At 55.8% G+C, this 16,480-nt stretch overlaps 1 protein-coding gene across 10 annotated transcripts in view; it reads left to right on the forward strand.

The window, feature by feature from the left end:
* Nucleotides 1-16,480, forward strand: part of TNS1 (tensin 1) — a 179,698-nt gene that overhangs the window by 84,415 nt on the left and 78,803 nt on the right. For 9 of the 10 annotated variants that reach the window (XM_059168079.1, XM_059168078.1, XM_059168077.1 and 6 more), the window contains 8 exons: nucleotides 4,793-4,842; nucleotides 7,088-7,259; nucleotides 9,409-9,459; nucleotides 10,581-10,703; nucleotides 11,130-11,194; nucleotides 12,169-12,252; nucleotides 15,689-15,801; nucleotides 16,386-16,446. In XM_059168079.1, the coding sequence (XP_059024062.1) occupies nucleotides 7,092-7,259; nucleotides 9,409-9,459; nucleotides 10,581-10,703; nucleotides 11,130-11,194; nucleotides 12,169-12,252; nucleotides 15,689-15,801; nucleotides 16,386-16,446 (665 nt within the window). In that variant the 5' untranslated portion in view covers nucleotides 4,793-4,842; nucleotides 7,088-7,091. Of the gene's footprint in view, nucleotides 1-4,792; nucleotides 4,843-5,038; nucleotides 5,115-7,087; nucleotides 7,260-9,408; nucleotides 9,460-10,580; nucleotides 10,704-11,129; nucleotides 11,195-12,168; nucleotides 12,253-15,688; nucleotides 15,802-16,385; nucleotides 16,447-16,480 lie in introns of those variants that run through there. The other variant, XM_059168086.1, reaches the window with a different exon arrangement.

Consider the following 16,480-nt stretch of genomic DNA (forward strand, 5'->3'; position numbering starts at 1 on the left):
GCACATAGAACATATAATATGTGCTCAATAAATATTAGCCATTCTTATTACTATTCTTTTGACTAAGGGCCAGGAGGTAGACTGGGTTTTTATTTATATATTTATTTATCCCTCCTGCCCCCCCCCCCCCCCCCAATGGCACATGCTCTGGTCTTAGTTGTTAGATGGGAAAATAGAGACTTGAAAGGGCTCAGTGACTTGGTGAGGGCCTTCTGCATCCCTTTCTGGGTCTTCTGCTTGGATCTGGTGTTACCGGCGCTCCGAACCCTTGACCCGGGGACGCTGTGTGAACCAAACCTTTTACAGTAGTCTGAGCACATTTAAAAGCCAAGTCCTAATGCTGCTGTTTCCCACAACTCCAGCCTGGGCCAGACGTAGCTGGTCGGGGAAAGCTATAGCAAGAGAGAGGGAAGTTAGACATCATGAAGGACTTTTTGACGCCATGGTGGGTATGACCTTGCTCCTGGGGAAGAAAGAAGTGGCCCTTTATTTGGGACAGGACGTTATTTTAGAAGAAAATTTTGTTGATTTGGGATGAGGGTGTGTGTGTGTCTGGGTGTGCCACGGTAGGTAAGGGTTGTGTCCTGTCTGGATGTGGGGTGGGGGACAACATGAATCTTAGTTTAGCCAGTCTAGTGAAGGGAGCAGATTCTAGAATGGCCTGTGTACTGCAGAGGAGGCAAGACCTCACTTTTGAAGTTCCCAGACACCTGTCCCAGGTTGGGTGCTCCTGGGGTCATTAGTCCACACCCGCCCAGCCTAGGGCCCCCCTGCAGTCTGGCCCGTGTGAGGAGACCGGTTTCAGAGGCTGAGCCGTTGCAACCCTGGGCCTCCTGGCATGCTTGTGTGCCTGTTTGTTGAGCTGTTTTCCTGGCTCTGGCCCATGGCCCAGGACTCACAGGCGGGAATGGCTGTTTTCCTCTAGCAGGGCTGGTGTGTTAGAGAGGTTTGTGGACAGTGTGCTGTGTCGCACTTTGTTTTGGAAAAATCCAGGCTGGTGGGCAGGAAGGAGAGAGGAAGGGGTGTGGCTGGAGGGGCTGGCGGGGGTGGAGGGGGTGGCCATAGCCCCCAGAGGAAAGGTAGGAATGGGGATGGGCCCCTGACATAGATTGGGCACCAGTTTCTGGCTGCCTGACGTGGCCCCTGGTGTTTCATAAAGACCCTCCTCCCAACTGGGCCCCCTAGGGACTGGGGCTCAGGAAACGCCTTTTCTTTTGGTCCCGAGCTGTTGTGTTTGGTCTGTGGACCTCAAAGGCAGGCAGGACTCTTCCCACACAGTTGATTTTGCTCTAAACCGACCCCACCCAAGTCCTGAGGTTCCCGCTCCTTGCTGTACAGTGGAGAAGGCAGGATTGGAACCTAGGGCCGCAGACCTTGAGCTGCTCAGGAGTGTCTGAGTGGTGGTCGGCAAAGAGGACCGAGGCAAAAAGAGTTGGTTGGATCTGCAGGAGGAGGGGTGGGGGTGAGACACCAGGAGGAACTTCCCGAGAGTAAGAAAAGCAAGACCACTATTTTGGCAGGGGTAGGGGGGGATGGGGTGGAGTTTCCTTTCATGCTGTTCTCTCCCTGAGACAGCGACCATGATCTGGGTCTTTACAGGGAGAGAGTTCTTGGTGCCTAGGGAGTTGAATTGAAGTTGTCTTATTGATCTCGGTCTTGGGAGGGGCCGGGAGGAAGTGGACGCCTGGGGGGCCAAAGGGTTAGGACAGCCCCAGACAGGAGAAGAATGAGATTACCCGAGGACAGAGAATTTACTTTTCTTTTTAAAATAAAATCTTTGTAGGACTCTTTGTAAAGCCGTCTGGTAGTTTTCCTTGGAAGCTTTAGGTGGAACAGGTAGATCTCGTGAAATCCCATGAGCGCTGGGCTGTACCCATTTTACAGATGGGTTGGTTCATAAGAGTGTCTTCCTTCATGGAATAGAAGTTCTCTGAGGTCAGGGACTTCACCTGGTCCCCGTATGTGCCTCGTATGTTGCCGGGCACATAGTGGGTGGCACCCAGTGAGGGCTCTCAGGAGGAGGGCTCAAGCACTGTGATGGGTAGCAGAGATGACTTGTGTGTCCCGCTCACTCCCAGCCTGCCAGAAAGAGCCTGCATGGGGAGGTATGCAGCAGTGGGGGGCCTGTCTCTGGCTACCTGTGTGAGGTCACATGTGCGTTTTGGAGCATTAGGCCGTGCTGGCTTGCACCCCCTAGCCCCGCAATGGCGTGTGAGTCTCCATGTCCACTGGACTCAGACTTGTCACCCGTCTCTGTCTGCTTTCTGCCAGCAAGCGTCACATGTCCCCAAACTCTGCGGAAAACAGGAAGCCCCGTCAGTGAGAGGACAGCCCAGTGATTCAACAGGGGATGACCATCCAGCTGTTCCCATCCCTGTCATCTGGTGGGGTCATGGCCCATGGCAGATCCCTCCCCTGCCTCTCCTGCCCTGGCCAGCCTGGGGGAGCACAGCGGCTTGGACTTTGTCTTATCACCTCTGGAGGCGGCATGGCCAGACTCTGTTGGGGCCAAGTTTTTATTTATCTTTCCTGACTTTTTTGGGGTGGGGAAGCTGAGGAATGTGGAGTGTTGTAACGTTGGGAGGGGGGGTGGAGAAACGGGATCCAGCTCTCCTGCCCCATTCTTCCTTTTCACCCCGGGTCCCGGGAGGCTCCTGGCACCCCTTGGCTCCCCAGTCCCCATGCCAAGCCAGTCTCAATATCGCATTGTCTCCCCACAGCTCCGTGGGTAGGGACCTGTGGCCCAAGTCACACCTTGAGCCTCAGGTACTGCTGTGGCTTCCAGTGTTTGAGTCCCCCAAGCATAGCTGTGGGTCGGCAGCAGATGAGACGTGAGGGGCTATTTATAGCAGGAATCCCTGGGGCCTGGAGCAGGGCCTGGGGCCTGGGGAGGTTCAGCGACTCCTAATCAGGGACCAGTGAGATCAAGACGGATGGAGTGTCGGGTCTCTTATGTTCCTCTGGGTAGGTCGTCTTGTAACAGCCCGGTTTGGGGCTTGAAAACCAAACACGATCCCTCCTTACCACCCTCTACTCGCGCCCCCATGCCTGACTCATGTAAACCCAAGTCGTCAGGGCCAGGGGGTTGTGGAGATAGAAACTTCCCACGCCGACAGTTCCATTTGGCTCTCTGTTCCTCCCGCTGCTGTCACAGAGGCTGAGCAGTGGTGGGCCAGCTGTAGCCCACACAGAGGGGGCTCTGGTTGCAGCCTTCTCTGGGGGCTGGATGGAGAGCCCTCCCATTTGCGGGGCTGCCCTGATTTTGGGCCCAGCTGGGAGGCAGGCCTTCGAGCCTACCATGCACCCCTGCCTGGTAGGTGCCGCACGGCCCTGGCAGAGGCTGGAAGGCGCTTCTCTGCTCCGGGCCCCCGCCGTCAAACCCAGAGACTGAGGGCGAATCCTGCCAGTTGTCGACTTCCCTGGGACTTGGGGCGGGATGGTGAGTCGCTGCTTCAGTTTCCCCTCTTCCCGGCAGACTGTGGTCCTGTTCCTTCAAGAGGTGGTTGCAGCTTGGAGGTTGGGAGAGGCTGGGAGGCACGGGGAGGTTTGGAAGATGCCAGTGGGCTCTGAGGGCTCTGGCCGGGCCTGGGAGCTAGAAACTGGCCTTTGGGCATCAGGTGAGGTGGCTATTGGGGTGGGCGGCAGCTTGCGGCAGAGGCGATGCAGGCCTTGATTTTCTGTAGAGGTGAATAATGGTTGTATCTCTAACCCTTTAATTGGGTCAGATGTAAGAACAGTAACACTGCATAAGTAACCCATATGCCTACGTCCTTTTCATCGTCAAACTGCTCGGTAAGGACTGCCTCATTTTCTGTGGGACATTCTGGAAGCTTAGAGCGTCAAGCAGCACAAGATGGCCCGGCGGGGTGCTGCGGGGCCCCAGCCCTGAGCTTTCCTCCCTGCACCATTGGGTTGTCCTGGGTTGTTTGGGACCCCAGTGTGGGTCCGTTTGCCTAATTTTGTGCCAGGGAACCACCTTGGGGATGGGAGCAGCTGAGGAGGTGACAGACAATGGGCAGCGGGTCCTTAAAGTGTGATTTGCTGCCTCACACTGGCCTCGGCTGGTACACACCTCCTCCAGCTACTCTGGACCCCACACCAGCGGCAGCACCTTGGGGGGAGGAATGTGGGGGGATGGTGGTCGCCAACAAAGGCGGAGGGCTGCTGGACCAGATGTTCCTTCTTTGAGGCTTGTGGTCCATCTTTTCCCCCCGGACTTGCTATGACGCTGTCCAGGGACTTAAGACGAACCGTGTTTCCATCTGCTTAGTGACTGTTTTTTTTTTTTTAAAGATTTTATTTATTTATTTGACAGACGGAGATCACAAGTAGGCAGAGAGGCAGGCAGAGAGAGAGAGAGGAGGAAGCAGGCTCCCTGCTGAGCAGAGAGCCCGATGCCGGACTCGATCCCAGGACCCTGAGATCATGACCTGAGCCGAAGGCAGCGGCTTAACCCACTGAGCCACCCAGGCACCCTTAGTGACTGTTTTTTTGTGAGTGTGGACTCCGTGCAGATGGCACCAGCCCAGACTGTGCTCAGCGTTTGGGATTTCTTCCTTTCCCAGGGAGGGGGAAGCTGAGCCCTCTGAGGGCTTGCGTGCACACCCCCGAGGAAATGGCGCTGATGGCTTTTGGCTCTGGGTCGCTGTGTTGCCTGGGTGTTAGGGTGCCTGGGCTGGAATGTTGGCAGAGAGGAGAAGGGAATCTGTGTTTGTCCATAGCCCTGACTGCTCCCGTGGCCGGCCCTCTGCCGGGCCCCTCTGTAATGCCACTTCTCTTTTCTCTGTCCCAGGGCTCTGCCAGAGTCACCCTGAGCGTCCAGCCCCATCCTCAGCCCATCAGGTATGCCTGGCCTGTGGGGGGCCAGGGGTGGGGGTGCCGCAGTGAGGTCACTGTGGGTGTTTCCAGCAAGTCATGCCTTTGGGTTTCTGTGACCGAAGTCATAAAGCCACAGGTAGGGGGTGTGGGAGACATGCCAGCCACAGGGAGAGGATGCCAGTAGCTGCCCATTTGGAAATGCTCACGTTTTGAGTTTTAGCTTGAAGCCAGGCCTTGAGCTGGATTCTTTATGGTCCCTGCACGATCTCATCTAGTCCTTGCAACAATCTTGCAAGGTAAGTGTTTTGTTTCCCTTCCGCAGATGAAGAAACTGAGTCTCAGGGAGGTGAGGTGACTTGTTAAAGGTCACGCAGCTACCAAGAGGCAAGACCTGGGTGTGCCTTTGGGACTGGCAGGCGTCAAGGCCTGTGCTAGGTCTAGGTCCTTTTTGTGGGCAGGGGTTTTTGGTGTTGGAGGGCTATTTCTAAAAGGAAAGTTCTCTGGCTGGCTGGCTGGCTGGCAGGGGCTGGGGGAGGGGATGCATGAAGACTCGGGGTCTTGCTGATCCAGAATCTCTTTTCCTTGTGTCCGGGTTCTGTGGTTTTCTGGCTCAGGCTTTTCCCTTTCTGCCTCCTCTCCACTCCTGAAGCTCCCGAGATGACTGAGAATCTGGCCCTGGAGAAATGGAGCCCCAGCCAGAGAGGGCTGATGTGTAGCTAAAGCCCTCAGCCGGTTGTGGCATGGCGGCCCACAGACAGGGGGGCCTTTTAGAGGATCCCCTTCTTCCCTTGCCCCGAGAACCACCTTGGGGTGGGTGGGTGCAGGGTGCGATGCTGGAATTGTCCAGGCGGTGGTGCTGTTCTGCCTTAGACATATCCCCCCCCCTCCCCCCCCCCCCCCCAAGGCTGCAGTGAGAACCTTATCTTAGGGACAAAGGATGGTGGGGGCTCAGAGGTCAAATTCAAACTGGGCTCCTTGCCACAGCCCACTGGCACCTCTGCCACTTGGCTCCTCTCCTTGCTACCATGGAGAAGTCATACATCACCCTTGGCTCCCCTAGCTCCAAGCCCTCGATACACGCTTGGACTCAGAGTTGATCCTGATGGACATCTGGATTCTGCCAGTGCTGTCTTGTTCCTTGAAATATCCTGCTGGCATTTCTTCGATGCTCCCCCAGTCTTTCCTTTACACTGCCGTAGTGGAAGATTCCCAAAAGGAAATATGAGTGTGGCCCACATTGGATTGAGAGGGCAAGTGAGACAGTAGGGGGTTGGGGATAGGGTAGAAAAGTGTGGGGGTGGGAAGGTGCGAGGTGCCCCCAGAAGCCTCAGGTATGCCTCGGGATGGAATTTCAGTGTGCAGAGACCCATTGCCCCTTCCTGGGCCCTCGTACTGGAAGAGAAGCTTCGTGAGCTGTGAAGGCATGAAGCCCTACCTCCCCTCACCCAGAGCCCAGCCCGGGGCTTCCCACTTCTTTGAAGAGCTCAGATGGTGCTGGGGTCTCTGGGGACCCCCTGCCATGGCAGCAGCAAAGACTCAGTGCCCTCTGCTCCCTGGGTCCTTCAAGATCACAGAGGCCACTGCCAAGAAATAGCCTAGGCAGGTGGTGGGAGCTGCCAGACGTGAGGGACAGCTGAGGAACAAAGGGCGGGAACTGGCCTGCCTCTGGGGAGGGCTGGAATGGGCACTGTGGTCTGGCTTACCTGGAGCCCAGGTGAGAATGTCACCTGAGCTGCTCTTTCCCCCAAGAAGACTCCCCACCCTCTGTATAGCTCGGGAGCAAGGGGAGGGCAGCCTGCTACTCAGCCCTGGGATGCTAGAGAGCACCCAGCTCAGGCTCTCCTTCCTCTTCAAGATCTGTCCCGGGATGCTTCGAGAGATGGCTGCCAGACTAGGTGGCCACGGTGTGTTGGGAGGCTGAGCTGTACTTTTGGCTACCTCCTGTCCTGGCCCTGACCTCTGGGTTCACAGGTTGAAGGCAGCGCCGCCAGGGTGTATGGGCATTTAGGACTATTGTCATGACAGAAAAGGCCCGAGATCCTGCCAGCCCCCGGCCGGGTGCACCCAGGCTCCCAGGCTGGCCTTGCTGACTGCACGGGCCTGGCCAGGGGAGGCCCCAGGCTTGGCTCTGGGTCAGGGGAGATCAAAGTCTCCTGGGATGGGATTGGGGGCCCCACGTGGTGTGCAGGGACTACAGCTACCTTAACCTTGCCCTGCGGAGCCGGGTCCCGACCTGGACTGGACCCCCTTCTGCCCCCTGTCTCTCTAGAAACATGAGCGTGAGCCAGGCCATGGAGGACAGCTGTGAGCTGGACCTAGTGTACGTCACCGAGAGGATCATCGCCGTCTCCTTCCCCAGCACGGCCAACGAGGAGAACTTCCGGAGCAACCTCCGAGAGGTGGCCCAGATGCTCAAGTCCAAGCATGGCGGCAGCTACCTGGTAAGGAGGGGCCCAGTGCCCCCGTCCCTTCTGCTCGCCACCCCCTTGCTTCAGGTGTCCCCAGGGCCAACTCCCTCTCCTTCCCGTGATTTATGTGCCTTGCTTGTGGCCTGAATCTCCACTCACTCTCCGGCCTCACTTTGCTGGGAGGCGTGTGTCACAGCTGGAATGTGGCACCTGGACCCGAGTCCTGTGTGCATGCACGCCTCTGTGTGTGTCTGTGCATGTGTGTGTGTGCACTGAGTTCATGTTATCGAGCATTCCCTCTGAGGCGGGCCCTGTTCTAACTGCTGTCCACATATTTAACCTCGAGCTAGCTCTAGAAATCAGGTTTAGCTGGAGCGCAGTGGGGGTAGGGGGGTCTGCCTCAGGTGACAGCATTGGAAAGTGACAGAGCTGAGGTCTGAGGGCAGAGTTGTGGCACGGGCATCTTGTGGGACCTCATGTGGCTGGCACTGGGGCAGGGCCTGGCCCAGGAGGAGTGCCGCATGGACGTGGATGAGGGGGCCAGTGGTGTTCTCTGATGTCAGAGGGCTGGCTTGAGGGATCAGGCCCAGAGGAGGGCTCGGTTCCACTTTACAGGGAAGCACCTGTGGGGTTGGGCTGGACCCACAGATGGGACGGGGCAGGCTCAATGCGATGTGAGCCGAGGCAGGCAGTGGGAGGCCATATTCGTTTCTAGGGCTGACACATTACACATGACCATAGCTGGCTGGTCTATAAATGATAGGATTAATTTTTTCACAGTTCTGGAAGCTAGAAGTCCACATAAAGATGTTGGGAGGGCCACGCCCCTTCCTGGGCTCTGGTGCTTCCCAGCAATCCTCGGTGACCTTGACTGGTAGCTCTATCACTCCCATCACTCTGCCTCTGTCCACACACGACCTGCCTTCTTTCCTGGCTCTCTCTGTGCCTCCTCATCTCATCTTATAAGGACACCAGGCATCGGATCCCGGGCCTGCCCTAAATCCAGGATGACCTCATCTTGAGATCCTTAAGTACTTACATCAGTAAAGGCTCTATTTCCTAATAAGGTCACATTGTGAAGTTTCAGGTGGATATGAATCTTTGTGGGATGCTGCTGAACCCACAGAGGTCTGTCCGTTAGCCGTGGTGGGCATTGTTGAGGACTCTGATTCAGACATTGGAAGAGTCCTGGGTTTGAATGTAGGCTCTGCTCTGATGCACTTTGCCTCACAAAACCTTAGTTTGTGCATCTGTAAAATGGGTCTAATTACACCACCCACCTTTTGTGGTGGTTGAGAGGATTAAGCCCTCTGCTAGATGTAAAGGCCTCATCGTGAGCTGGCCGACTGGGGACACTGGAGTGGGACCTCTGGTTAATGTGCTAAAGTGTGAGCCCTTGTGGGGTCCAAGAATGGCCTGGTAGCCCTCTGAGATTGTTCCCAGTCAGGAGTCCAGGATCCTGTGGGTCTCTGTGCTGTGCTGCCCTCCCTTTGTCTTACCCACAGCAGGCTGTGGGTCCTTTTTTCTCCCCAGGAAGACGGCAATTCTGTGCCCCTCCTTTGGAGGTGGAAAAGGGAATTCCAGGGACTGGGGGGAATCCTGTGGGACATGGTGAGGTGTTGGAGGGCATCTGCGGGGAGAGGGGTGTTGAGGGTCAGAGAGGGCCCACTCGGGGCGATTTTCCCCCTCTGAGGGAGGGTGTCCCGCTGCACAACTGTTGCATTTTTGGGTGATGAGGTTCTGACATTGACGTGGGAAGTGGAAACCAGAGATGGCCAAATACTTGTCAGTTAACCCTCCCGGACTCCCGTTCGGGGTATGAAGACACTCACCTTGCAGGGGGCATGTGGGACCCGAGACAGGCTGCGTCGGTCCTCTTCTTGTCTTCAGTTCTGGGTGTCTGTCTGCTCCCTGAGGGGAGTGGCTGTGTCTATATACTTCCCTCTCCCCCTCTTTACCCTGAGAACCTGTAGAGCTCTTGTCGATCAGCGTGTGTGTGTGTGTGTGTGTGTGTGTGTGTGTGTGTTTGTGTGTGTGTGTGTGTGTGTCTGATGGGACGCCATTGCAAGCTCTTGCACGGGTAGGATTTTCACTGAGGGCAGCATGCGGGGGGAGGAGAGAAAGAGACAGAGAGACAGAAGACAGCGGACACTATCTCACAATCTCTTCCTTTTCCTCCCAGCTTTTCAACCTCTCTGAGCGGAGGCCGGACATCACAAAGCTCCACGCCAAGGTGAGCTGATGCCGATCCGGGGTGGGGGCTTCCCATTGCCTGGAAGAGAAGGAGAATAGACGGGCTCTGTCTCCCTGTGGTTCCCGCTTTAGAATCTGGGGGGAAGTGCTGAGACCCTTCTGCCGATCCTATTCCTATTCCGAGTCTGTGTCATCTTCTCTTTCGAACAAGGAAAAGACTGTTTGTTGTGTTTGTAATACAAATTGCTGAGAGCCAAGCTGGATGCAGCGATTTCCTACCCAGCTCTGGCCCCCTGGGGTGCACAGAGTATTTCTGGGGTGAGGCTGGAGCTATGGAATTTCTAGCCATATTGAAATGCATTTTGCATTTAAACTGGCTGGGAATTGCCTTCGGCCCATTTTCACTTACTGGCTCAGCAGGCTGAGCGCAGGGCTTTGCACAGATGTGCTTGGGCTCCCGGATTCTGGCGCCCATTTACTTTGTGATCCTGGGCAGGTGACAGTTCTCTGGGCCTCAGTTTGCACCTCTGATAGTGGACAGGCTAGATGAGATGTGCTCTCTTGGCTCTTCTGAGCAAGAATTCTCTCTCCGTTTAATGACGTGTGAGTTAAAAGTTTCGAGGAGCCTGAAGGCTGCTGTTCAGTTCTGCCCTCTGTCCCCTTCAGGCTTCTCTTGGCTGGCCTGGAAAACCCATGGTTTGTGTGTCCGGTCCTGGAAAAGAGGTGTCACCGGCTGGGGGCCCTTGACTTTTCCTCTTTGTCCCTGAGCCAGACCTTGGGGTTGTCTGTGGGAGGAGAGTTTGGGGGAAGTACTGGGGGGCCCCAGCACATTTTGGAGTCAGAATCACATGGAAGGGATCTTGCAGTCATTGGCTTTACAACACATATGGGGAAACTGAGGCCAGGACAGAGGCCATGATTTGCCAGAGGCCCTAGTGCGAGGCAATGTGAGAGCTGAGACTCGGGCCCTGGGTCTCTGGTCCTGGGTGGGTGTCCCCTGCATCCGCACCCTCGCCTGCCCTCTCGGCTGATGGGCAGGGCAGGAAGCAAGGTGGGTGGCTGCTGTTGTGGCCCCTGGGTATGGGGTATGTGCCCCCTCCCCTTAGCTCTGGTCCACTCTTTGGGACTTCCATCCCTTCTCACTCATGGCTTGGACTGTAGGTACTGGAATTTGGCTGGCCTGACCTTCACACCCCTGCCCTGGAGAAGATCTGCAGTGTCTGCAAGGCCATGGACACTTGGCTCAACGCAGACCCTCACAACGTCGTTGTTCTACACAATAAGGTCAGAGTAGGGGGTACGCCGGGTGTGCGTGTGCATGTGTGTGCATGTGTACACATGTGCCTATGTGGTCATACATGTGCACATGCGTGGATGTGGCCTTGGATGAGTGTGTGTGCCTGACTGTATCATTGGACTGTGTGAGCGTGCAAGTCTGTGTGTTTTCTCCTTTCTAGGAGATAGTAGCTTCTGTCCCAGGGGGCACCCCCAAGAAATGAGCTTGTGGGGCCCTCAAGGGTAGTAGATGACCGGCTGTATTTCTTCTCTTTGAGACTCAGCTTGACCTGCATTTCCCTCCTCCATCCACTTCTCCCTTAGAACCACACCCCTCTCTCCAGCCACTGCCCCCCTTTTCTCCAGGCTTCTGGATGGGCTCAGGGCAGGAGGGCTGACTTACAAATAAAGACTTTGTGTTTGGGGTTCTTTTAGGGAAACCGAGGCAGGATAGGCGTTGTTATTGCGGCTTACATGCACTACAGCAACATTTCTGCCAGGTAAGAGCCCCCCGTTCTTTGCATATTGTCAGTGGGAACCCCCTCTGCCCATCCTTCCTTGGCCTCTCCTTTCCTTGGAGTTCACAGGTGCTGGGGATGGGGTGGAGGAGCCCACAGAACGAAGTCTACAGCTCTGAGGCAGGTGGCTGTGCGTACTGGGGGGGCGGGAGAAGGGAAAGTTCCTCCCTCTACTGGGAGCACTGGTGGGAGCAGCTTTGGGAGGCAGGCCCATCTCTGGACACCCCATCCCACCACCATGTCAGGGCCACTTTTCCTTGGCAAAAGGCCTTCTGTTTTCCCAAGTGAGCTGGTGAGGGAGTCAGAAAGAAATGCTGGCTCAGATCTGGGTCTGGCAGAACCATCTAGAAGTGATCTTATCCTTGTGGGCCTCAATAAGGACTTTGGGGTTTAGGATGGGATGTCCTTGGGGAGTTAGGAACAGAGGGGCTACATCATCTGTCTTTTTTTTTTTTTTTTAATGATTTCTTTGCAGATAGATAAAATGTTCTATGGAGGCTTAGATGGTAGTTTTGTGACTTTAAGAAACTCAACCCATTCTAATGTTCCCTTCATGGTGAACGTTTCCTGTGTACCCACTGTGTGCCCCTGTGTATCGAGTTCTTTGTCGATGTTATTTCACTTAATTGCCATAACAAGCTTCAAGAAGACACTGGTCACTCGCATTTGACAGGAAAGGCAGTCAGGTTCAGAAAGGTTAAATAACCTGATTCAGGACACAGGGCTGAGGAGTGAGTGGCAGACTTGCTATGGGAACCCAGGCTGTCTGGCTCCAAAGCCCGCATGCTGAGGCCTGCAGCATACAGGATGGAGAGATGCTGGGGCACCCTTTTCCTGAATGCTGCTCAGTATAGGGTGGCTGGAGGGCTCTATAGGTCTGGGAGAGCAGGGTTGGGGAGGCAAGGGGCTGTCGGCCATAGGAGTTGGCTCCTCTGAGCACCTGTCTCTCCCCGCAGCGCTGATCAGGCCCTGGACCGGTTTGCCATGAAGCGGTTCTATGAGGATAAGATTGTGCCCATTGGCCAGCCATCCCAGAGAAGGTTGGTCTCCAGGGTTCACAGCCAGTGCCTACGTGTGTGTGTGTGTGTGTGTGTGTGTGAGCTTGCTATCCAGGCTGGGGTTGGAATAACCATGCCTCGGGGGCGGGGGGTCGTGTACCGAATGTGTATATTCAGGTGCTATCCTGGAGTGGTGTGAGCTCAGGGACACGGGTGAGCCCAGGGGCAGCTGTGTGCACCCACAGGTGGGCATGGCCATTGACTCCTGAGGCCAGTGCTGGAGAGCAATGGGGCCATTGATGGGGGACACATTGGTCTGGGTGCCAGAAGGCAGCTTGTATAAGAAGGCGGTGCTATTCTTGCTTCCGGGCTTCGATGAGCCTACAGGAGGCAGACGTCCTAGCCACCTGCCCTGGAGAGGTCAGAGATTCTTACCATAAAGGTCATCTTCTGCTGGAAGAGCTTTAAAAATTTACCCAGGGCCTCTCAAGCACGTGGTCTCGTTGGAGTCCGTGGCAGCCTAGGCAGAAAGTAAGGCAGAGATGGTTCATTCATCCACCAGACAAGGTTTAGGTTCTCTGCTGCTTTCTAAGTGCTGGAGACATCTAGTTGAACAGGACAAAGTGCTTTGCCCTCAGTGAACTGATATCCCATTGGGAAGGATGGACCTCGCACTGTAGGTAGACCGACAGGACCATTTCAGTAATGGCTGGTGCTAGGAGAGGAAGAGGAGTGGGTTAGACCTGATGGAGGAGGTTGGGGCTATTTAGTGAAGGGGATCAAGGAACACCGGTCAGAGCTGGTGGCTTTGAGGCCAAACCTGAGTAATGATGAGCTACCGTTTGACCATCCAGGGCATATCCCTATTTTACAGATGAGAAGCCTGAGCCTAGGGAGGGGACTCAACATGGCCAGGATCCGTAGCGAGTAGGCGCAGAGCTGGGAGGTACTCAGGGGCCTGTAAGTCAGGCCAGGCCGGGTTCCCCCTGGTCTCATGCCACCCCCAGTCCTGAGGGCTGGATTCTGCTCTGTGGATAACGCGCCGTGTAATGATGGTGGCTGGTCCACAGGTGAGCACAGGTAGAGTCAGGGCTAGTGGGCTGTGGGGAGGCTGCTGGTGAGGGCGAGGCAGAAGCCCAGGCCCAGAGGGGAGAACTGGAGATGGGGAATGGGGTCCAGCCACTGTGTAGCCAGAGAGGGGGGCCCGCCACCCATCCGTGTCCATGATGGGCCACACTGCTCCATGCGCTGCAGCTGTGCTGGCTGTTTCAGCAGGACACGAGCCATCAATATACTTTCAGGTCGTGAGAAGTACTTGGAAGGGGGGGGAAAACCCAAACAGAACATGATGGCTTTGAGAGCGATGCGGTGGGCACAGGGGTTGAACTTGGGGAGAAAGTGACGCGTGGGGTGGGCGAGTTCTGAGGGGAGGAAGGAAGCATCCGGGGGCAGGTCTGCTGTAACAACGCAAGAGGGAAGAGCAAGCAGGCTGGCCTGGGGCCAAAGCATCCCCCTGGCTTTTCTAGCCCCTCTGAATGCTGACGGGGCCAGCAGGAGCCCCTGGCCTCTCCCTGCTGGGGTTCCCCGTCTTATCCCCCATCACCCCACCTTGCTTGCCTTGTTAGAAGGCTGCTGGCTCTGCCAGTGACTGTGTCTGACATTGTAGCGGGGAGTCCAAGCAGAAGTGAGTCCCCAGACCCGGTCTCCGGATCAGCCATCAGAAACCGGATGTCCACATGCAGAAAATTCTGGCTGGGCTGCCAGACGTAGCTGCTGTGGATCGAAGAGAGTCTTTCCCAGGGAGGAAAGATGCTGTCGTTCAAGTACCCACTTGCCACATAAGACTGGTGGCCTTGGTCACGAGTCTTGCCATGAAGGAGCAACGGTACCATGTAGCTTGGAGGAAGTGGGTGGAGCAGCCATGTCCCTGTAGTTGAAAGCCTGGGGACTGGGCTCTGTGTCCCCTCTCAGCAGTAGGAGTGTCTGGCGAGTCCACAGTATGCCGCACCCGCTCACACTGCACGTGGCGGGGGGCGGGGGCATCTACATTATCTGTCTGCCTGGCAGCTTGTATCTGCAAGCGCATCTGCTTATGGGCGGGCAGTTCTGTCTGGGCCCGTGTGAAAGTGCGGCTGTTGGCTTCAGTGCGTATTTGTTGCCACTTTCCCGCCTTCTGGGTAGTGTCATTTATAGGGAATGGATCAGTTGGAGGAGAGGAGGGGGGAGGGGCTTTGCCTGCAACTCCCCCATTCATTGTCACCCCACCCCAGACTCATTGTCCCCAGCACACAGACACATCCTGTTGGCACGGGCTGGAGATCTGATAGGAACCGCCATTCCAGATTTCCGGTTTGAGTAACGGGGCTGGGGGCTGGGCAGGGGCTGAATAGGAACTGATGGTGCCCATCAGATTATCTGGCTTGGGGAGTGCGAGGCGGCCCCACCCAGGCCCAGGGACAGAGGCCTGTAGGCCTGGTGGGTCAAGGAGCCGAGAGACAGGAGGGGGCCGTTGTCATGGTCATGGGGGTTCTGGTTCCACCAGCCTCAGAGAGCCCCCTTGCCCCTCGCGGAGTCTTAGGATTAGTTCTGATTGGTCTGGCTGACCCAGCTCACGTCCTCTGGCCATTCAGACAAGGAGGACGCCTCAACCAAGCCCCAGCAGAAGGACCGACCTTTCTTTCTGGCAGGTGCACTGAAATTCAGACGGTTTTTCCTCTCTCCCTGCCCACCCCAATTTTGTGTGTTCTTGCTAAGGGTCAGCAACTCTTTCTGGACCCCATTTCCCCTCTCTTCTAGAAGGAATAGAGATGCGTTAATTCTTGCATTCTTCCAGTAAGATCCAGAAAGTATTGGGGAGTCTTGACTCTAGGGATAGATAGGAATGCTTAGTGGAAGTTAAATGTCTTTCAATACCATATATAGAGGGAGATTTCATACACTTCAGTGCGATGTAAAATAGGGACTGTAATTATTAAGCTCTTACTGTTTGCTGGACTGTCATGTGGCTGGTGGGTCTGTCAGGGCAGAACAGGGGCATTGGGTGTAAATGTAAGTTTGGTTTAAGCTTTGTGTGAGAGTATTAGAGATGTCTGATGGTTGGTCAGCCCGCCGTGTGCAGCTTAATGATGTGAGGGATGTCAGGGATGTGTGGGAGGAATTTTGGTCCAGCAGGAGGTTTTTGGGCTGGGAGTGAAGCTGGAACGAGATGCTCATGGTGACCACCAGGGGGCGCCAGAGAACCCCCCCCCAGCAGTCCTATGGGTTTGATGCAGCTCCTAGTTGAGCAGTTCCTGCCTGTCCTCCCTACCTGGGACTCCAGGCAGCTAGGAAGGACTGTGCTGGGGCGCAGACCCCAGCTTCCAGGTGACCTAGGAGAGTGGGGGGTGGGTGGGCTGGGCAGGGCCAGAAGAGAGACGAGGATGGCCCTGCTCTAGGACAAGGCTCCAGGCGGACGCTGCCTCTCTCTCCCTGCCCCCAGGTACGTGCACTACTTCAGTGGCCTGCTCTCTGGCTCCATCAAAATGAACAACAAGCCCTTGTTTCTGCACCACGTGATCATGCACGGCATCCCCAACTTTGAGTCTAAAGGAGGTACTTGCCCGAGCCCTCTGGCTTCCCTCCCCTCCCGGCTCCCACCTTCTTTTCTCAAGAGGCAGCCTTAAGGCATAAAAATGTGGGCTTGGGTGGGAGTCTGGACCGCACCATCTCCTGAGCCTTCTCAGAGCTCCGGGTCGCTTCATGGGATTGACTCTGGCGGTGCCGGCCGGTGTGGGAAGTTGGATGCGGCCATGGTTTTTCTAAACTCAGAAATGCCTCCCAGATGAAAAGCTAGTATTTCTTCCTCCTTTCTCTCTCTCTCTTTTTTTTTTAAAGATTTTGTTCATTTATTTGACAGACAGAGATCACAAGTAGACAGAGAAGCAGGCAGAGAGAGAGAGAGGGGAGGAAGCAGGCTCCCCGCTGAGCAGAGAGCCCAATGCGGGGCTCGATCCCAGGACCCTGGGATCATGACCCGAGCTGAAGGCAGAGGCATTAACCCACTGAGCCACCCAGGCGCCCCCTCCTCCTTTCTCTTTTCATTTCTCCTTCCTACTTCTGCTCTCCCCAGCCTTTCCTTCTTTCCCCAACTCCCCCTGCCCCCACACCATGCCCGCTAACACCACCCTCCCTTACAGGGTGTCGGCCCTTTCTCCGGATCTACCAGGCCATGCAGCCTGTCTACACATCTGGCATCTAGTAGGTATTCCGCGGGAATGAGAGGCCGAGGATG

This window comes from Mustela lutreola, chromosome 3 (assembly GCF_030435805.1).
Source record: "Mustela lutreola isolate mMusLut2 chromosome 3, mMusLut2.pri, whole genome shotgun sequence".
Taxonomy (NCBI): Eukaryota; Metazoa; Chordata; class Mammalia; order Carnivora; family Mustelidae; genus Mustela; species Mustela lutreola.